The following is a 22,297-nucleotide window of genomic DNA, read 5'->3' as shown; positions in this document are numbered from 1 at the left end:
TGGAAGGCTTCTTTGAACAGGAGAGAAAAAAATACTTTGTCAGACCTATATAAGAGCTGAAAAGATGCAGTTGCACTTTGCTGCATGAGGAATGTATAAATTGGCACTGATAAAGTAAGTAAGGGAGGAAGCTCAGGACCTCTCTGCTAGACATCTGTAGGTGCACAGAGGGAACGCTATCCTTAACTCTCCTCGCACACAGGAGTTGTGGCTAATAACGGCAATCTCCTCCTGCTCTTTCTGCTGGAGATGAAAAGTTCTATGCAGAAACTTAACTGCATCTGACTCCTGTTGCAGAAGAGAGAAGGGAGCAGTGCCTGCTGCAGGAGTAAGTCTGCTGCGCTGGGGCTGCTACTGCAACAGGAGCTAGAGCAGCTCCTGTGATGCCGCAGGCCCCATAGCATATAGAAGGGACTGAGCAGCCATGGAAGTGGTCACAATATTCCTGCCTTGAAAGAGGAGGTGGCGTGGGAGGCTGAGCAACAAAGAGACTTGAGGCTCTCTTACTGAGGTAGTTAGCAGCTCCAGTTCCAGCATGTTTCATCCCCAGTGTAGCCAGTTGCAGAAGTACCTGCTTTTGGTGTTGCCCAGTCAGGCCCAATGGCATCAGTCTGTGGCCAGATTTGGCCAGCACACTGTCACATGGACCATACAAATCTGAGGCTTTTTTTTTTTTTTAAAAAAAACCACCTTAAATGGCATTTTTATTTTATTTATAGTCTCGTATTCTCATCTCATCTGTAAGAGACTGTTTTTATTCTTTCGGGAAAAAAGTACAGAAAGGCAGCAAATGCATCTTTTTTCTCCTTTTTGTGCCTAAATACAGACTTACAGATAGTTGCATGGCAGTCAGTTTCTGGAAACTGATCTAGTTTGTGTTTCTTTCTCTTATGGTCTTTGTTTTTTGCACTATTTCTGCTTTCTGTCAATCAAATAACATGCCAACATAGCTCAAGGTTATTGTGTCTTCCTTAAGTACATGCTGAAGACAAAGTAAGTGTGAAACAGCTCAGGAAGAATGTGATTAGTGGTATCCAGTTTCTAGAAGCTAGTCACCGAGCTGTCAGAGTAAGATTAGCTGCAATAGCCACCGCTCCACGGGGAAAACGGATAATAGATGAGCAATCCCACCAGAAAGCACTGCTGACAGAGAATGGATATATTTTTTCTTGACCCCTACCATTAATGTCTTAGATTTAAGCATGTAACTATGAGGAGGAAATCAGGAGAAAAAGATGAGACATGAAATAACTTAAGGAATTTTTCAGATTCCACTATTTATGACTGGAATTACTTCATTTTTAGCTCAGGCTTTCCCATCTATTGCCATTAAATCTAGTTTTCTAAAACAGTGTAGGTGTGAATTGCATTTCACTTGCAGTGGATGATTCTTCTCTCATAACCACTGAAAAGAAGAGAAATTAATGAGGAGAGCAGTGCTTAACAAAAACAACGAGATAACGTGAATGAAATCAGGTTTTTTTGCTTGTTTAGGAGACTTTTGCTGGTATAAAATAAGTAAAAATATAGAAATACATCCAGGAGAGTGACACAAGCTGCAGGAGCAAATGGCAAGTCAAGGAAGATCAGGACATTAAAGTAGAACAGAACTAATTCATTAAAAAATATTTTTGTTGATTAAAAAACATAAAATGCTTAATATTTACCTTAAAAGTACAATTTTTAACATAAACACCTCAAGTTCTCCTGGAAGCTACTGGGGTAGAATTTCACCGCCTATTATTGTAAGTAAATTACTGATTGGTTTCTGTTCCCATAATTTATTTCTCCTGATTAATATTTCCTGTTACTTTTTAGTTAGGGACTGAACTTCCAGGCACTTTCAGCTGAAGCTGTAGTTTGCTTCATGTGAACCTGGTATTATTTCAGAAACTATTTTTTCAAGTACACAATTTTGAAAGGATGTTGCATAGGTCAGCAGTGTTTTTTTTAGGACTAAGTTATGTTGCTAATTCCAGCCTAATGGTTACTGACATTTTTTTTCCCTTGGGTAAGGGATATTAAGTTTATTACACTATGTAGACCATGCAAGTCTTGCTGTCAGTTGTTTCAAGCTACATACGTTCTTTATGTATATAACGTCATGAATATCAAAACACATAAGAAGCATGGGCAAACTATGAAAATGCATTTTATTGCATTACAGATAATACCTAGCACTCCCTCTATGGCCAGGAATATATTTCTTGAAGTCTAAACTAGAGGACAAGTTAACGGTCATACGCAACTTAGCCACACAGAACTGGTAACAAGTGTGTTGTATTAGCTAACGTGGATTTGATAGTCTATTATTTCCTTAATCTTTTTAGGTTTCAAACTATATCAAGACAATTTACTTACTATCTAACAGTCAGTAATGTTCAGAAATATTTCCCTTCTACAATCCAGTCAAATTTCATCTTTATATGGATGTGAACCCACAGCTAAAAAACCTAATACTGCTAAACCATTTATAAAGATGTAATTGATGTACATTGATATAAAGAAACAAAACTGACTGTGCATATGTTTAAGGTGAATTCCGATGAATTACAGTTGCACAGAATGTAGGAGAAGCCATTGGAGGAAGTTTTGTTATACAGTCTTTTATTATTTCAGAATTCAGAAAGAGAATGAAAATCTGCCTCTGCTTACTGAGTTTAACTGAGATAACATCTAGTCTAACAGCAAGAGCTGATATTTTGTATTCTTTCCTTTGCTTTCTTTTATAAATTTTCTTGCAAGTCAGTCAGTCTCCAAGGCTTTTTTGCCTTGTCTGTGTGCATCACGTAAGACTTTCTTAAGACAACAGTGGTGATTGCTCTCAGGTAAATGCTTCCTAAGCTTAAGCTGCAACTGTTTCAGGAGCAACTCCAAAAAAAAAATGCAAGCATGGCTTGGGACAGCACTGTGAAAGGAAGCTAGTTCTAGAGAGAGCAATCCAATACGTAGTGGATGAGATATGTCAATACCTGAGACTGAGATGCAGAACTAACCTGTTTCAGAAGTACTGTTGCCTTGTTGAAACACTGGTGTTTCACACTAGCTGCTGTAATAAGCAGGCATCTGTAGCTGTTAATCCAAGTTTAATGCTTATGAAGTGGGATCATGTAACTGGGTGAAAAAAAATCTACTTATGCTGCTTTCTAGAACTTTGCTGTAGGTCTTCATAAATAAAACCTCTACTTCGTGGCAAGAGAAGGGAAGGTACAAGATTTAAAAACAATTATGTCCCTTCCTGGTTTTAGTTAACTTCATGGCCTTCAACCAAACCCTGAGTTTAACCTTGCAGTTGGAGGTAGCATTACATGTTATGACAGCCTTTAACCTAGCAATAATGCAAGGTTTACAGCCCTACCTGTGATTTTAACAGTTCTTTAAATTTTCACACTAAGCATTTAAAGCAGTATGGCCATAACTTTCAGATATTTTATATTCCACCATATTCATATAGAATGGGATCACCAATACTTACAGTTTGAGATTGTCCCCATTTTCTTCAGGGGTAAGGGGGGGAAATGCTGAAGCTTCATATTCCTTAATATACAAATGAGATAAAAATCCCCAAAGAAAAAAGAGATGCATAAGGTAGTCTTATCCACTTCAACATTCCCTCCAAATTATAGAGCTAATAATTAAGCGCAGTTGAGGTTGGAGGTTCCCAGGAAGTTCTTCTGTCCATAAAGATCATACTCCTTGTATAGTATGTAGTCTTTCAGGCAGTTTGGCAGTGGAAGGAAGGTCATGAAGACAGGACAACGGAGACGCAACCGACCCATGCATTCCCGTATCTTCAGCCGACAAAGGTGCTTTAGAGAGCGAGGATTTGCTAGAAATAGGAAGGTGAGATTGATAAGTTATTTATTCATTTCTGTGCAATTATTTGCCTACACCTTTCAAAAACTTTGCTCCAGATTTCGCCATATGTTCTTTCTGTGAATTGATGGATAAAATCAACGTGACTGTCCCTGGATGACCGGACCTGTCAGGGTCTAGCATTTTTACCTCAGCCCATGCCTTTCTCAGTTATATTTACAAGTCCTGTCAGCTAAAGCAACAGACTGTGTTTCTGTCAAGTTAGCTAAATGTATGGTAATGGAGTAGAAGTAGTCTAAGTCAAGCAAACATACTTTAACCCCAAATAGTTGTTCAATTTTCTCTTTCAACCTGAAGAAGCTACTAAAAGTAGAATTTTTACTTACTGCTTTTTAATCTGTGTACAAATGAAAAGGACAGAGTTAATCTAGACTGGAATTCCAATCACTTAGTTAAAGACAGTAATTTATTAGTTATTCCATCATCTTGAGATGGGGGAAGAGCTTTTCTCCCCTTGAAGAGGATTGTGTTGTCTACCTTGTAATTGAAGTTCCCCAGTACTCCACATGAACTGTGCAGTCTGTCAGACTTCTGAAAGAGACTTAATTTAAATGCTACACAGACTGAGTTTTGTTGCAGAGATACCTTATTGTCAAAACATAACTTTGGCCTAACAAGGGTCAAGAATAAATAAAAATAACGCCAACAACAAAGGTCCCAATCCCAGAACAACTTGCGTGTCATTTCACATCTAAATATCAGATACTTACTTAAAATTGAATTGATGTCTGCCCAGAGTTCCTGTTCTTTAAGAACTGCTTCTAGCTTCCAGCAGATGTTAACGTGATCAACATAATCTAACATTACTCTCACCACTTTCCCAGAAAGATGCTTCAGCCATGACAAGGTTATCACTTCACAGAACTGAGGGGAAAAAAAACGTTTAATAAGAAAACGTTCAATACTCCTGTAAATGACTTCCTCCTCTGCAGGACAAGAACAATTATTTAACTTAAGCAGAACGCTAGGAAGAGCAAGTGTTCAGTCTGTGAGAGGAGCTTTAGAGGTTGTCACAGCTTGTGTTAAGCCTCACTAGTACAGTCTGAAAATCTGAGAGACTTATTCTGTACTATACCCAAAAATGAACTTAAACAGCTGCATCACTAAGTGATTAAACAGAAGTACTACCATTCCCTAAGAGAAATGCCAAACCCTCAGTTGGGAATTTAAACTTATGGACAGTGCTGGAGGACACCTATGTCCCAACATGCTGAAGAGGGAACCTGCCAGCCTGGTGCATGCTGCACCCCTTTATCTTGGGAGTGGAGGGGCAGGCACTGATCTCTTCTCCCTGGTGACCAGAGATAGGACCTGAGGAAAGAGTTTGAGGTGCAACAGAGGATGGATTCAGGCTGGGTATCAGGAAAAGGGTGGTCGGGCACTGGAACAAGCTCCCCAGGGCATGGCCCCCAGCCTGCCAGAGTTCAAGTGACAATGCTCTCACACACATGGCCTGATTTTTTGGTGGTGCTTTTAGGGACCCAGGGACTGGACTCGATGACCCTTGTGGGTCCCTTTCAGCTCAGGGTATTCTATGATTTTATGATCTTCAGGTTAAATAAAGATTTATTACATTCAAATGGACTTTACAAAAAAGTATAGTAACTCTGATGGGTGTCTCTAGGAACCTGTTTAGGTCAATCCAGGTTTGTTAATTTTTGCTCAGTGTTTATCATGCCAGATTATGGGGTTCCTACAACAGGCTTCCACTATTAGTGATGTGATACAAGACAACCCAGCGAGCCACCATGCAAGTCCCTGCTTTCACAGCATGGACAAGACTGCCCTGGAGAGCAAATTCTGTACTTATCAACAGCATATCATTAGCTGTATTTTCACAGTTCTATAACATTGTTTATGATAGATGTTGCCATGAAGCCTCATTCATGACAGCAAACTATCTAATTTTGAAAACTTTATGTGTAAACTGTCTTACTGTTCCAACATTTCCTTTTCAGACAGATCACATTCATTAGTATGTTTTCACACAGTTGTATGAAGGATACTGGCAGTAAAACACCAACATACGAAGCCACCTTATACACTTACCATTGTGTCTTTGATAACAGTAGAAGTCCATCCATCAGTCACGTACTGTGAATGGGAAGTGTTTCCCTGAGGGCAATCAAAGCAGCTGTGCACATCGTAGCCATAGTTCATCAGCATTCTCAGCATGACTTCATCTTTCAAAGCATACTGTAGAGCTGATGGGAAATGCGTTGTATTCACTCTGCAGAAGTAATTGACATTAGCCCCATGTCGGAGCAGTAGATTCATCAACTCATAGTTGCCCATTCTCAAGGCTATTTGCAGACAGTTGATGGGATCTTGGTTTGGCAAGGCTCCAGCATTCAGCAGCAGCTGTGTTGAACAGATATCCCCATTTGAAACAGCAAAGTATAACGCTGATTTCCGGCGGTCATCGTAGCCTTTGCGAATTCTTTGATCCAACATAAAATTGGCATCAAACCCAGATTTGAGAAGAAACTCAAGGCACTGAGGATGAGCTCCTGCTGCTGCTGAGTGAATCGGACTTATTCCACTTTCTTTAATGGCATCAAAATTAGTAACTGGAACTAAATTCTTTAAGGCACTGAAGAAGATTAAAAAAAAAGAGAGAGACTCTTGGAATCTGAAGCACACTGGCTCACCTACATCAATCTTTGAATTTTTGTGTTGCTGGGCTTCAAAATTTATCCTGACGGTATTCAATGTCTTAATTAAGAAATCAGTACCATGGCATGCTATACCTCTGCATTAACTTTAATTGCTAAGAATTAAATAGTTAGCCAGCAATGGATACTATGACTTTACACCAGCTTCTCATAAAATTGTATACTATTATTCATGGACAGCCCCGTCCTTGCCAGAGGAATAGTTGTTCCATCTCAAAAAAAAGCTTTCTGTGAATGTTGAGAGCAACGTGTTGTTGTTTAATCTATAGGAATCAAGGAATTAATACAATATATTCTAATATTAATACCTACATAGTACAACATAATGTTTAAATTAATACATGATGTTTAAAAATAGTTTAAATATATGTATTAATAGAGGAATTAAAAATCCTTAGATTCTTAAGCACCATGGAACATTCCCAGTATCAAAGAGTTGTTTTTTACTTATTGGTTGCGATTTTAACATCACTATCTTCCACTGACTTTCATGTCTTTAAAATAGGGATAATCCATATCTCCTCAAACTATTAAAGTATTTAGTATGTTTCTGTTCCTATGATAAGATGGAGATGAGATTTATCCAAAGAGAGTATGTTCATCCTAAAATGGTGAAGCTTTTATCCTGATTGGTCTCTTACGTTCAGACACAGAAAACTCCTATTTACTTGGCTAGAATTTTTTTCAACAAAACTACAGATTCACCACCTGCTTTGAATATGGCAGAATTCGCAAAAGTGATATTTTTGATGTCATTTTTAGTTGGTTTTTAAGTATATTAACTTACAGAAAGTGTCCTCTATATGCAGCTCTGTGGATTGGCAAATGACCTGAGTGCTTTGGTACATTGGCATCAGCCCCGTATTCTAGCAAAAGGCTCAGGGAATCAGGATTTCCTCCTCCTGCTGCTTCAAATAATACAGACGAACAGTCCATTGCCTGTGAAAGAACATCAGCACCTGAAAAGAAGCATCAAGGATGTTCACCGTATTCACTGTAAATTTTCAGCAATAATTAGTATCTCCAACCCTTCTCCTCCAGTGACAAGATATTGCGAATTCTATTCTTCACCACATAAAACCATTATGTCATAAGCTTTTATGCTGGATCCTTGATTTTAAAAGTGATTATGTAATCTGGAAACAGGAAGGTCCAAATTACTTTGAACTCTATAACACAATAAGACCTGATAGGAGAGCATTACGCAAGCAAGAGGTTTAGTTCTTATTCATAAAAATAATTTTTTTTTGGCTTACACACAATGAATTTCAGCTCTCCTTTACAAAGGCCTAACAGATATAACAGGAAATGTCAGAGAATCCAGTATCGAAACAGGTCATACAATCTAGTCCAGTGCTGCTGAGCATCACATATAACTTCCCACCACAAAAGTCTGTCAGGCCTTCCCTCAGGTTAGCTGTCTACCTGAGAAAACAATATTGCATATTAAATAAAAATTACAACTACTCACTAAGACATTAATGTATGGCTTGAATATTACAAAAGGTGTAGTCTTTTTCAGACCTTAACTAAATCACAACAATCCCTGGGGCACAGATAGCATTTTACTTGCTTTAGTAATGAAAGTTACTTTTGCTGATAACTCTAAAGGCATGTCTTACAACAACTGGTTATAATCCAATCACAGAGCTTTGCAAAGACCAATAAAATGTGTGTAACGAGGATAACTATTTTAGAGGTAATATATATAGATGTCTTATAACATGAAATTTAGATACTAAGAATTCTCCGGGCATACCTCAATCCATGTGATTTGGGATTTAAAAGTTTCAAATAATGTAAGACATAATTTAGTAATCACCCAAAAATGCAAACAAAACTCTCCTGCAATGTATCAGTTTTGCAAAGCACTCACTGCTGACTATAGTTGGCTGTAGAAAAGTAATCTCTCAAAATATTTATTGTATATTTGTTTCTGTTATCATGACAGACTGTATAATCAATAACATAACAATCCTTTTATTTCCTTTCACTTCTGTAAGTGAAAGAGGATTCATTTTGTTCCATTTGGACTTTAAACATTTCATATAACGTGTAGCTTACAATTTCTACTCACTGGAACAACAGTGAACCTATATGTTACTAAATGAATCTACTGCATTTTAAAACAGGTCCACTGTTCAGCTGAGGTTGGAAAAGACCTCTGGAGACTGTCCGGTCCAACCCTGCGCTCAAGCCGTGTCAGCTACAGCAGACGGTCCAGGTCCTTGCTTGGCTTTAAGGATTTCCAAGCACTTCCTAGGTTTCAATTTGTGTCCATTGCCTCCTGCCCTTAATAGGCACCACAGAGAAGAAGCTGCGTCTGTCTTCTTTACAACCTCCCCTCAGATATTTACGACATTGGCAAGATTCCTCTGCCCTGAGCCTTCATTTCCTGTAACATCCCGTATAATCAAGTCTCACCTTTTTGCAATAAGAGTTCCATGATTTCTGTGTGTCCAGCTTGTGCAGCCAGTGCAAGAGGTGTGAGCCCATATCCGCTGCGAGGGTCAGGATCTGCTCCAGAACGAAGCAGAAGCTTCACCAGATCCTTTCTGCCTAGTCTGGCTGCTTCATGCAAAGCAGTCCTCTTGTGGACACACTGCAAATTCACTTTTGCACCAGAATTTATCAACAAGGTGGCAATCTCATATGAATTGTATTTAATTGCTGTAAGATAATAATAAAAAATAAAATAAAATAAAAACAAACAAACAAAAAAAAACATTAGCCAGACTGTTAGCCCACACTGTTCCGTGCAGCCTGGCTTCTGGTAGGTGGCAGCCCAGGAATGCTCAAACTGTTCCCACACTGCTATTTATACAAGAAGCAATGTCACTATTTATACTGCAAGAAATGCCAAGCTACACTGAAAGGTTTAAGTTTTCACCACGTTTGTTCTTCGTTTTCAGGATAAAAAAACTATACAAAGGAATAATTTTACGGTAATCTCTTTTCCTCTCTCTACTCATCTGTTGTGTTTGCTCTTGTAACAGAATGCAAGGTTTCCTGCCACTAGATGGAGTTCATATACATGGGCTTACTCTAGTCAGAAGCCGGCCTGCTATAGTTAAATTTCATAGGCAGTTACCATAATACAAAAAAGTTTACAATGACTGTGCCATATACCTTCTCATCTTAATAAGCCTCATCTGTCAAGACAGTAAGGAGCTTTTAAGAGTGATTTGCGTTGGCTCCAGAAAATGGAATTTATAGGCAACACCTTCCTCTCCTCTCTTTGATCTTCCTGGCTGTGCAGGACTGAATAGAGTGCCACAGCTACCTGAAATAGCATTGACAGCACACTGTAACCCGTGACGTTCCATCATCTGTAACCTGTGTGGCTGCTTTAGGTAAATCTCATACATCCCCTTCTTGGGGGATGATGTACTTTAATATAGTGCACTTAAAAGTATCTAGGAATATTCTGCATCTTTTCTAAATGGGTAGCCCTGAACAGAAGCTTTAGTCATTTCAAAAGAATGAACAGAGAGTCCTACAGATGGTTCATAGGATTTTTCCTCTTTCTTTGACTATTGTTTTGAAAAAAGCCACCCTTCTAATAGGGAAAAACTTACAGGTTTGTTCCATAAACTTACAGAGCTCCTTCAGAACTCAGATAATGAGAACAGACCTTCCTTTTATTGGCTAGAACTCAGCAATAACAATAGCACAGTAGTCCAAATCAGAGGAGACAATGTACATAGAAGTGTTCTGAAAATCATCTTGGCAAAATACTAGGACTGGTTCTTTACAAATCAAGGCTTATAGTACTTGTACATGACTAAATTAAAATGGCATCCACATGGAGAGTGGTATGAGCTATAGGACTTTCTCCTTAGATTTAAAAAATTCAAACAGAAGTGAATCAAGAATTTTGGCCTGGCTCACCTCATCACTTATATGTGGATTAATTCCAGCAGTGCCTGAACTGCTTTATGGTCAACGTAGTGCTGGTAAATCAGGCTGCTTTGCTACTACTTTTGAAAATCAAAACCAATTACTCTGGTGGTTTGTTTGTTTGAGAAACAGGAATTGATGCAACAAAAGTGATACCAGGAAGTAGAGAATGTGAACGTTTTATGCCCGCAGACATGAAGAACAGTGATAGTATGAAGAAGCAGGGGGACTTGGTTATCTGGCACAACTACATAAGTGATGCCAAGGAAAGCAGGGGAAGACACTCTAGTACTTTATGAAGAAAGTTATTTGATTCTTTAAGGAAAAAGATGCGTGTTCAACCTGAACCTCAAATTCGTTGCAACTGATAGAAGATAGGTCACCTGGAGCTCCTTGCACTAGATCAGTTTCTCCTAGCTCTGTGCTTCCCATGCTTCAATAGACCAATAAGGACAATACTTTAATAAATAATGCTAAGAACCTTGTAGTGACAGTTCCTAACTTGGAATGTAAGCTCATTTAAAGCCTTAGATCTTTTAAGAAAAACAAACAAACACATTAAATACTGAGATTAACATTTTTTGCTCCTTACAGCAAAATATTTTAGATACTGCACAAGTCAAAGAAGTCAAATTGCAACCTAAAACTTTTAACTATAATCTCACTTCATTCCCTCATCTCTCCACCCCCAAACAAGATATTCACCTACAACTAAAGGAGAATCTCCCTCTTCATTCTTAACATTGGGATTGCAGCCATTGAACAGGAGAAAGCGGACATGGTCTACAAAGCAATTTCTTACTGCCACCAAGAGAGGTGTTTCCCCTTTAAGTGTGGTCTGTTCCCACGTAATGGCACGGGAGGCTGAAATACAGAAAAGCAGAACACATCTGAAGCTGAGTTCTTCAACAGACCTGCCTTTGTAATACTTTTTAGTGGAAAACCAGGAGGACTCCATACCTTTGAACGTTATTTCAAGGATGTTCATATTTAGCTGCGATGCAGCTTCATGCACGGGAAGCCAGCCTTGCTGATCTGCCTCCTCAAAAGCAGAACTGTGCCTCACCAGCTTCTTCAGGACCTCTTCTTCGCCTGTGATATTTTGAGAGAGACACACATTTGATTACTCATCATAAAACAAAATTAACGCAACTAATATATTGAGTGCTATTTATCCAAGCGTATCAAGAGTAAAAAAATTATTTTGAGAAAGCAATTTTTAATCTAGCGGTTGTTTACACGAAAAACTGCACTTAAATCAGCTGATCAAATACATAAAACGTAGGCATTGCTCAACAATGCAGAACCAAAGTGATTCCTAGGGTATAGGCTTAGTGCAGTGTATTTGTACTTAACTGTCCGAATTGCTGCAATTATCATTCCATGTTCTTTACTGGCAACAAACTGGAAACTGCATAAACACAATAAAAATAAAGTGCTATAATTAATGAGAAGTTCAGGATATAATTATACCTTAACTTACATACTCATGACTAGACCACGTTAGATTTCTTTGAGTTATGTAGGTTTTGTCAGACTTTAACACATTAAAATGCATTTTTGTTGGTCTGCCTGTGCCACTAGAAATATTGGGTTTCCACCCAAAGACCACACCAACCTATGTCTTATATCACATCCTAATCTACCTCAGTGAAGCCTTGTACTCACCTAGATATTAGATAAAACGTCACCTGACAGCTTCATACATTCCATATTTTTGAGGAAACAAGTGTACTTTTCCAGGGAGAACTCAGAACAAGCAAGCTACAAGTGGTTTCTAGTATCCATGACACAAGGCCAGACATATAATAATGCCAATAAAACACCCAAAACAGAACTAATAACACCTTACCTTTCATCCTCTGTTGCATTGGCACTTGTTTCATTTTTATGCATATCTTGTAAGCTTTCCTGAATAGCTTGCTGGGTAGGGATTTCATCATCAGAATTATCATCAGATATATATACAGCATTATACATGGCCAATCAGCACAACTTGGATCACCTTTTTGTAGGAAAACACTGCTTTTTAATTGGACACAGATGTTAAGTCTTCAGGTTATGTCTGCAGTAATAGAAACAGCAATTGTTTTTTTAACTATCAAGAGAAACAAAGCATAGCCTAAAATAAATGAATCAGAACTTCTCCTTCTCAAGCTATCGTCTTCTCCCAGGTATTTAGTCTGGAACACTGCAAAGAGAGCTGTTCTACTCTAGAACAGAATAAAGGTCTTCTAGTCCAATAGCATGTGCCAGATTTTATCTCTATTCCACAGGCTGAACATACAGAATAGGTACTTCATCTGGCATTACTACTAGAAAGAATAAAAATAAGTAAAATACAATTTCCAGATAGTTTAAATAGTCCTCCCCCCTTAAATCTTTCAGACACTCAAATACCACAAACATGCTCTGATGCTTCCTTAATAGGAAAGCAGATCTGCAACAAAATTTGGGATGTTTTTTCATTTTGTTCACAGAGGGCCTGGTAGTGAAAAGTAGCTGAAAGATACAAGATTACTAATACCTTTTGCTCAACGTGTTTCAACAAAGATATCATTGGAGCCCTATCTTGTAGTCAGAAAAAATACTGCAAATTTGTGCTAACATCATGTACTTCAGTCTTTCAACTGAAACAACATCATACTCCATGGCTGAAAAAAGACCAAACCTGCCACCTTATGTACATCACCTGCAGCCATTTGGCAGAGAGAAACCTACAAGTGTGCATTCTTTGTTAATGCGTACTTGTACTTGCCTAACAGTTGTAAGGGATATATATAAAAATACTGCAACAATATAAATTCAAATATATGCAGAAATCAGAAAACACTGGTGTAATCACAATGGAGTTAATAATAATAATAAAAAGCTTAAGAACATCACCACAGTTAAAAGAAAAGAAAATGTTTACCAAATTGAAAGGATTCAATTAAGAACGTTTTTAGGAATCTTTTAAGATTATAATACAAACAGTGTAGCACAGAAATCCAATTTATACTATTCAAGTCTAAATGTTCAAATAAAAAAAATTAGAAAATCTTTACACTCAAATCGATCATTAAATATTATGTGTGTAGATGTACACTTTTTATATGCATAATCTGTAGCCCTATTCCTTTGTATATTTGGCTATGTTACTATAGATTAAAATCAAAGATGTTCTGTTAGACTCAAACCTTTCATCCATTTTACCTCATCAAAACTTGCACTTCTGTCTTTCAAGAGAGTTGACCTGAAAACAAAACAAAACACTAAAAATACAGGGCAAAATAAAATAAAATGAACAAATAAAACTGAAGACAAATAAATAAATGAGAAAATGAATAAGCACAGCAAAATGAAGAAATGTCAATACAACACTTGGAATAATCCTAGAAATGTCTTAAAGTTGAGCAGCAGTAACTCATAGCAATCCTGCGTCGTTTCATTTGTTATGCGATCCACCTAATGTGTGATTGCAAGGCCTTGCTCTGTAATTGCATATGTATCAAGAAAGAGAAATTTAGTAAGAAAACATACATATAAGTATCTATTAGCATTCAATTATACCTATAGTAGCACAATGTGTACATAAACACTTTTTTAAAAAGTACTAATTTTCCTAGGAATTGAGAAAAAGCAGTTTTTCCTCACCTTGTGGAAGGCTTCACACTTTGAAGAAGTGATTATTAAGTTGAAAGCAATATTTGCAGGCTAGAAAATGATCTCAGTAGAGTTTGTGTCCGTTAATAGCTCACTATAAATAACCTATCATAAGATACTCTGGGACTTTCTCCATGTTTCTTTCATACAGGTTAGCTACATTTCATAATCTGATCTGACAAATGGTACAGCAAAAGAAGAATGTGAAGTTCTGTTTATTTACCAAATACTCTTGTTTAAGTTTTTGGAATGAGAAGCTGAGAACTGCAAGTGGTAAGTATTACCTTACGGAGAGAAAAAAAATATTAGTACTTCACAAGAGTTAACTACAGATACTGGCAGGAGCTTGTTTAAAAATGGATAAGGCGACACATAAAGAAAACAATACAACCAATAAAAGTAAGTATAAACTATCAGACAAAATAAAGAGATGACCCTATTAAAATTACTATGCACCTCTGATTGCCTAATCACAATTTACATATAAATATTAATAGAAATAGAAAAGCAAACAAAAGACAGTATAGAGTCTGTAGAGGGAAAAGGAGTTTTTCAAAAAGAAACATCCCAAACCTCTTCTATGTGTAACACACAGTAAGCAATGAAATGAAAAACAAAGTTGTCTAATTATAACAGTGAAGGTAGGCTGGAGTGAGACTTTTCTGTGCCTAATTCACTCACTGTATTTTGTGGAGGGATTCTCACAAAGAAATGATGATAGCTGTGTCTGCGTGCAAGGTGGAAATAGTTCTTTAGTAGAGGAGAGCTAAGGTAGAATGCTTGACTAATTATTATTATTTTTTTAAGAAAACAAAAGGAATTAAGGAATTGAAACTGGACTGCCTCTCTGGAGCAACAAAGAAGCAGAAATAACATTTTATGGCAGGCAGTCATAAGGGAGGTTCTGATCATTTCTGCTTAATGGAAACCGTTTGGAAAAGTAAAAAAAAAAAATAAAAATAAAAAAAATCCAAATTAAATCCTGGAAAGATGAATTTGCTGAGCAAGGAAGAGACTTGGTAGTGCCTAGTACAGATAGTTTAAAAATTTCTCATACTGCAGTCTTCATTATTGCAGAACAGAACATAGGCTATATATAACACAAGACTGAAATCCCCAAACTTACTATCTATTGGGTTTCCACTCACACAATTAAGCACTCTTAATGCTTCAAGTTCATTAACTGTAATGTTTCTCACAGAAAGTGCAGATGCTTTGCTTTCAGTTAAGATGTATTTAGTGATATTTTAGTAATGCATAAATTTTATGTTTACACATTAATAATGTTTCCAAAGGCTAAAAGCATAACCGTACCTTTTACAGATTGTAAAGGTGCTAATAACACATACTTTTTTAAGGCAAAATACTGAGGATCAGAAAACACATGCCCTCTTTTAAAATTAAAAAAAAATAAATCTGTAAGTTTCTGTTATGCAGCATGCTCCACCTCTGTAAGCAAACAAAAAGAAAGGTATCTTTTGACATTTGTATCTGAACTGTTCAAAGTTAGTCGTCCAGCTGGCAGAGCAATGCAACACCTCGCTTGATCCAGTGTTGGACTGGTTTATCCGTGTTAAGCGTCAGAGCAATGACAAAGTTAGTGGAGTGTCCAGTAGTAGATAAGACTCCTTTACGCTCACTTGTCTTGTAGAGAGGGCAAACATACGCGTTAGATTTCTTTATATCCGATTTTGCAGCTTTAAAAAAACAAAAGAAACCAAGATACTACGTACAGCAGATTTATTGATAGGAATATAACCTCCACATTAAGTACTAATCTAAACATTAAGTACTTACAGGAACATCTTTAAAGCTAAATAAAAATAGCAATATTGCTTTGTGAGCAACACAATATCTTTTTTTTTTTTCCTCCTTTAAAAAAAGCCAGAAAACTAGTTTAATTACAATTTGTTTTCAGGAATTTATGCTTTTCTGCAATTCTACAAACTTTGTAATAATTCAAAAACACATTAAAATCTGAATAGTTGCATAATTAAAGCATTTTGCATTCTGCTTTCATGTTAGGGTTAACATTTAGACGAAGCTTTTAGAATCTCCCTAAGAATTATAGTCCAGCAGCCACAGAGCCTATCTGCAATTCAAATCACTGGAGATTCAACAATCCTCTTATAACCAGACTGTTCACATGCAACTTGCACAGCGTTTAAAATTGTGCAATTCTGAGAGCAGATTCAGCCAATGTGAAAAGAAGGCACAGACAGAAAAAGTGGAAACTTTGTGTGACTGCATATTAGATGTAAACATCTAAGTTGCAACAACTGCAATATAAAGTCTTGCTTAAGCAAATAAATGAAAATCACCTATTTACTGTTCCTAATCAAGGAAAAGAGTCATAGAAAATATTTTATTGGCATCACAGAAAACTAGGAGCAGATAAAAATAATCTGAGCAAACCTTGCTAAATCATGCGAAATAAAACAGTAAGTCTCTGTAAGTCAATTCTAAGTTCTCCTCAAGTTGAGTAAGCCAGGAATTCAAACACCATGTGCTTTTCCTACCAAAATTACCTTTTGATTGAGAAACAGATCAGGTAAATCTAAATAATCCATTTTTCAAATTAATAATTGCAAACACCTGTGGAGAGGGGGACAGGTCTATTGCTCAGATGAGATGAGACTGTGGTTGCCAGCTTGACTCATTCAATCTTTTATGTAAAAGTCAAAGGTCAAGTGCACATTTGGGTGCTTTGGTGAGGGTATGAGCATTGGTCTTCTGTAACAAAGGAACTCGTTCAAATATCTTGTCAAATAGCACATACTTCAAGGTAATTATACTCACTTGGCTTTATCCAGATGATTGGCATTATATCAAAGAGCAATTTGGGATGCTGCTCAGCTAACATTCCCCTGGTGAGAGAAAGCAACGAAGTCATTATTTGTGGCTTGGTATTAAACCAAGCCAAGGGTGAGAGAAAGAACAACATTTTAGTGCTCTTTTTTGATGTTTGTTTTCCATTTTCCATGCATGAAAAAGTATTTTTATATATAAAACACTTCTGTCTGGCAATATAACATTTACTTGAAGAACTTGTAAGAAAAGCAAAGAAAGTGCTACAGTCACAACAGTCTTACAGTCTTAAGATGACTCAGGCTAGATACCAATTATTGCTTATTTTAAAAAAATTTGGAGCATCTGCTTGAAATCCTTCTGCAGCTCATGCTGCCAGACGATTTTTTGAAGGATTTGTATTTTAATGCAGATTAGCACATCCCAACACTTCCAGCACAATAATATTTAAAAGAGTCACTGTTTTATTTTCTTGAGACCATGAGAAGAATGAATATATTTTCAAGTGTGTTATTGTAGTAGTATGAAAAGTAACACTTAAAATACGTAAATCTTGTTTGAGGACTTAAGAAAGCTTTCTAGAACTGTACTAAAATAATTTGTTACTGACTTTGTCCTGTCCCAGCGAGCTCCATCTAAAAATAATCCGTGTATATAAACACCATCTGCTGGTGCAGTATCAGCAGTATCCTGAGGAATAACCTACAAGAAATAAGTGATCCATGTTAATAAACTTTCATAGGTGTTTGCTTTTTCGGGTATTATACCTACTGCCAATTTTCAGAAAATCAATCCAAAATCAGAATAATGTAGTACCTTCTTTTGGGTACTACTTTTATACAAAACCATAAAGACAGAAGCTTTCTGTGGTTTGTTAGTTGCCCTTACTGTAGGTTTTAAAATAAGGCTTTAATCACACAGACAAATACACACTGTGTAGGCTGTTTTTTTCCTCTGAGTGAAGGCCCAGGTCCAATGAGAGAACTACTTTCAAAATTTATTTTACAGAAATGTGCCTACCTTATCACAGAATTAAATGTATGTCTTCAATTGCAGCGTGACAATTGCAAAATGAACATTTCAGTCAGGATTTACTTAGTGCATCTCACTGTGACATCAGGACCCAGATTAATAAAATACATGCTTATAATTTATCTGTACCTGAAATTCATATCCCAGAAGGTCAATAGGGATTCTGTGCTTCCTAGCATAGTTTTGCATAGCTCCAGTTAAAAACGCTTGAGTAAAATAGAATCCTGACAGCCAAAAAACTGTGGGCTTCCCTAATTCATACCAATCCTGGAAAGAGGAATATGATACATTCAATAATCAGAAAGAGACAAATTCTATGTTCTTTGATCACTTTCTACATAATTGGATTTAGAAAATCTAGCAAACTCTATCACTTCTTTCCCAATATTCCTTTAACATAAATGGCAAGTTATATGAAAAAAAGTAGATTAAATAATTAGTAGTACTGCCTCTTGTACTTTACCTGTAAAAATTTCAGCCTTTCCAGAAAATCTAGAATATAGCTCCCTAATGGTTTTAGACTAGGATATGAATGCTTAGCCCAATTCTCAGGAACTTTTCCAATAAGTAGACTGCCACACAGAGCCTCCAATTCTGCATCCATAACAACCAATCCTTTAATGGCTTTCTTCAGGTTAATTAGCGTAATACGAATAGTTCGTATTAAACTAGAATTAAAAAATAACACAGAATTATGATTTGTAAGATACAGAATTATGATTTGTAAGATACTAAATCCTCACTGAAAAAAAAAACGGACTATGGAATGATCTACGGAACTTGTATAACTGGTATATAACTGTAATTACTTTTTTAAAGACACGTATTTAAAGTTACAAAAGTTATTTGAGACTACAAAGAGTCTAATACATTCTTTTTTTAATCTTTAATATAACCTATACTGTATGGTAAGAAGATAAATTTGGAACTCCAAATGTATATACACTGTATACTAGATGAAGGAAAAAGTTTAAATTATAAAATAAGGGTGGGTAAGGTCTGAAACAAAGGAAAACTTGGAGAATTAAGGCCACAGAGTATTATTAAAATTTTGGGAGAAACTGAAGTAGAAGAGATGAACAGAGAAATAAAGAAAAAGTAGAACAGAGAAAAATAAGAAAGAAAGAATGGAGGAGCAGGTAAAGATAAGAAAGAAAACTAGGAAAACAAAACAAGAGAGAGACTAAGGACCCAAAGACAAAAATAAAAATGGATAGAGATATGTAATCCCAGGAAAAAAAAAAACAAAACGTTAAAGAGAATTATAGCAAGAAAGGCATCAGGAAAGGGGAAAAAAAAGTAAGAATTTAAAAACAAAAGCATATGAGATAATGTAGAAATAAGCAGACATACTTCCAGCTACAAAGGAAATAAACTGTGTGTATATTACAGTTTCTTACCCCTTTGCCCTGCACGCCAGAAATGTGAAGGAAGAAAGTAAAATATAATGAAATACATTGAAAAAGTAGTTTTAAAAAAATAAAAAACATAAAAATATTGTTCACATTCTTTTAAAATGCTACTTAGACTCTTAAGACTCCCGTCTTCTATCATGCATTTTTTCTCTTTCAGTTCATTTTGCCACTAGATCATTTTTCCCAAAATCTATCCTACACTCTGAATTTCCAGTGTTTACAGTATATGAGTGGCAGAAAAACATCCTCTGTTAATGGAGTGGTTTGGGTTACACTTTTACACTTAATAAAATAGAACTCTCTTACTTGTTAAATCTTTCCATTTCTTGCACCAACACAGTGTTCATACTTTCTTCATATCTCACAGGATATTTAGTCAGGCAACTTTCAATGTCAAAATCATTTGGAAGCTGTAAATGTCAACATATTTAGAAATCATTCCACATATCGTTATAAATTGGAGTTATACTAAAAGCATGCAGATATGAAAAACTGCAGAGTAATTAGACACCGTTAAACTTGCTCATGAGTATCTAATCGATACTGTAGTAGCATAATCCAAATAAAAGCAATTAAGTTATATTTATCTTTTAAAAACCACCAAGATTTTTCCTTACCATGAAAAACTATAAATACATTTCCATTTTCTTTAATTTTAAACTTGTTCACATGAATGAAACAAGTATTCTTTCAAACTTCATTTGCTGTTTTCTCTGTCCTATCTCCTGTCTACTTTGTAAAAATAGTTTCAAATGAAATACAGCCACACAATGTCTTACTTTCATATTGCACTTAATTCCTTCCAGTAGATTTTTCCTCCAATATGAAATCAATTTTACACTGAAAATTCTGTCTAAAGAATTTCTGCTTTGTAAAAAGATAAATTGGAGTCATTGGTATACTACAATACCTTGCTGAGAATATCATCTGCAATTTCATAAAGAGTGCTGTCACCACCTCCAGAAGAAGTTCCCTGAATGTCTCCTCCTTGTGTTAAAAGCAGAGATTCAAAGAGGATCTTAATTTGCTGAAGATCTTTTGAAATATCCACATTTTCATGCAAACCAAATACCTCTGGTTCCTGACTAAAGGGAAGACTCTAGGACAAAATACAGTAAACATTTGCATGAGATAAAGCAATGGACTGAGAATTAAATCCAAGACTTGTTTAAGAAGCTGAGTGAAAAACTACTACTGACTTCAACAGAAAGTGGATAAGGACCTCAATGATGGGTATTTATAGACAATATTACTGGTGATAGAGCCATCAACTTACACACAGAAAGCCATTTCTAAGGAATTCTTGATTATCTGCGCTACATCCTCCTATCTACTTTATTGAGTCCCTCTCCCCTGCAGAAACACATACTAGACCATAGCAAGGATCTTACAAGGATGTTAGGCAAGAAGCCAAGCACCCAGTTAAACATGCTGCAAACCTATTTTTTTTTAATGCAGTGAAGCTTTTAAGGGATGTGTTCTTAGCCCATCTTCATTAATACAGTGCTACTTTTTACCTTAATAAATTCAATGTAGTCCTCATAGGTGCCTTTTGGTGGAGCATAATAGATTCCACTGGGAGAAAAAGTGTAACGAGGATTTTCAATTATTTCAGGATTATAAAAGTCATCCAGCATCGTCAGCAGTAAGCGTCTGTCCCAGTCATCTGTCACACGACCTCCATAATTGCACTCACCAGTCAGGTAAGATACAGCTTCAAACGGAACATGGCTATATTCATTTATGAATAACTGAAACACAAGAGAGAATATCTGAAATATCTGCAGAGCAACAGTCTGACCTACAAAGTGAAGGCCTGGAAGCTGTAGTGCATGTAAAACTGCCACTTACAGTTTTCTCCCCACTTTCCCCACAAAGAATTTCCAAAGTTCTGACACCCCCACCCCCTACCCCCCAACACCCCTCCCAGGTAAAATTACTGTTTAAAATTAACAGGAGTTAGTAGTAAAAACCTCTCATGAACACCAAAATTAATAAATAATTCTTGAATTATTTACAAATGGATAATTTCTTCAACATAAACTTTCTAGAAGGACACTTCTCTTTCTTGTGCATGTAGAAATGTGTTTCACAGAATTTTTCTTCCAACCTCCAGAACCTTCTGATCTCTTTAATTAACTGCTTGATAACTTTAACAGCTCAACCTTGACTTCAGTTTTAGCTGTCCTGATTTTGATTTATTAAAGGGCCTGCAGAAGACTCAAGGCCAAGAAGTGTAGAGTACTTTGTTTTAGGGGACAAGAACAGTCTGGGACTCTGTTTAATTAACGTTATATATATAAAAACAAAATTCCTTTTGCTAATCACAAAAGCCACCACAATAGGTGACTGTTACTAACATGGTGTTACTTATAGGACAGCGAGCTCTTACATATGACAATTAAAAATTTATTGTACTCATATATACTCATTATATGCCATAAGTCCGTATGCACCAAAATCGCATGCAGAACAGTTTTATTTCATTTGTCATTCTGAAAATATTTATAATATGATTGATGTTCCTTGCCTTTGTGGCTGAAGTGAAGTCATGGAATTCTGATTAAAACTCTGTGAACATTTGATATAACTGAAGTGGATGCTGCTTTCTGACTATCAGGCTCTTTCCTACGGTTCATAAGATCAGAGATTAAATACAAGCAGTGATAGATGATTTTACCTGCAGCTGTCTGATACTAATCCTCAAGTCTGATTCATTAAACCCATACGGTATATTCCAACCAAGAGGCCCAAATTTTCTTCTCTCCTGAACCAGAGCATGGAAAAAACAGACTCCAAAGAGCAGTTTCTCCCATACCTTCAAGAAAAACAAAACAAAACAAAAAAGTATCATTAACTGACTTACATGTTCATGCTATTCAGGAATTTATACCAAGAACACACCATTTGATTACCACTCTCTGTCTAGTGTGCAAATACAGGCAA

The 22,297-nt window shown here is 36.4% G+C and overlaps 2 protein-coding genes across 5 annotated transcripts in view; both read right to left on the bottom strand.

The window, feature by feature from the left end:
- Nucleotides 1-83: 83 nt before the first annotated feature.
- ASB14 (ankyrin repeat and SOCS box containing 14) lies at nt 84-12,436 on the bottom strand. 3 transcript variants are annotated; one of them, XM_080606228.1, is made up of 9 exons: nt 12,304-12,436; nt 11,803-11,862; nt 11,412-11,545; nt 11,157-11,315; nt 8,976-9,221; nt 7,339-7,510; nt 5,926-6,469; nt 4,587-4,740; nt 2,022-3,829 (listed from the first exon to the last, which is right to left on the bottom strand). In XM_080606228.1, the coding sequence occupies exons 1-9, from the start codon at nt 12,429-12,431 to the stop codon at nt 3,636-3,638; spliced, it is 1,791 nt and encodes a 596-aa protein (XP_080462354.1). In that variant the 5' UTR covers nt 12,432-12,436; the 3' UTR covers nt 2,022-3,635. The 3 variants fall into 3 exon arrangements, 2 of the variants coding, with proteins under 2 accessions (XP_080462354.1, XP_080462353.1); XR_013955614.1 differs by lacking the exons at nt 11,803-11,862; nt 12,304-12,436 and adding an exon at nt 84-1,405 and having other exon boundaries at nt 3,476-3,829; nt 11,412-11,712; XM_080606227.1 differs by lacking the exons at nt 11,803-11,862; nt 12,304-12,436 and having other exon boundaries at nt 7,339-7,490; nt 11,161-11,341; nt 11,412-11,711.
- A 3,166-nt stretch (nt 12,437-15,602) lies between these two features.
- DNAH12 (dynein axonemal heavy chain 12) overlaps nt 15,603-22,297 on the bottom strand; it is a gene marked incomplete at its 3' end in the record, with an annotated part of 69,025 nt that continues 62,330 nt past the window's right edge. For both annotated transcript variants that reach the window (XM_080606145.1, XM_080606146.1), the window contains 9 exons: nt 22,032-22,169; nt 20,869-21,102; nt 20,262-20,450; nt 19,658-19,761; nt 18,400-18,604; nt 18,066-18,203; nt 17,515-17,606; nt 16,896-16,963; nt 15,603-15,793 (listed from right to left, as the gene is read on the bottom strand). In XM_080606145.1, coding sequence (XP_080462271.1) covers nt 15,603-15,793; nt 16,896-16,963; nt 17,515-17,606; nt 18,066-18,203; nt 18,400-18,604; nt 19,658-19,761; nt 20,262-20,450; nt 20,869-21,102; nt 22,032-22,169 — 1,359 coding nt within the window. The remainder of the gene's footprint in view (nt 15,794-16,895; nt 16,964-17,514; nt 17,607-18,065; nt 18,204-18,399; nt 18,605-19,657; nt 19,762-20,261; nt 20,451-20,868; nt 21,103-22,031; nt 22,170-22,297) is intronic.

The sequence above is a fragment of the Anser brachyrhynchus genome (genome assembly GCF_964034855.1).
Source record: "Anser brachyrhynchus genome assembly, chromosome: 10".
NCBI classification, from domain to species: Eukaryota; Metazoa; Chordata; class Aves; order Anseriformes; family Anatidae; genus Anser; species Anser brachyrhynchus.
The sequence above is the reverse complement of the archived record's forward strand: the minus strand, read 5'-3'. Positions and strand labels throughout refer to the sequence as shown.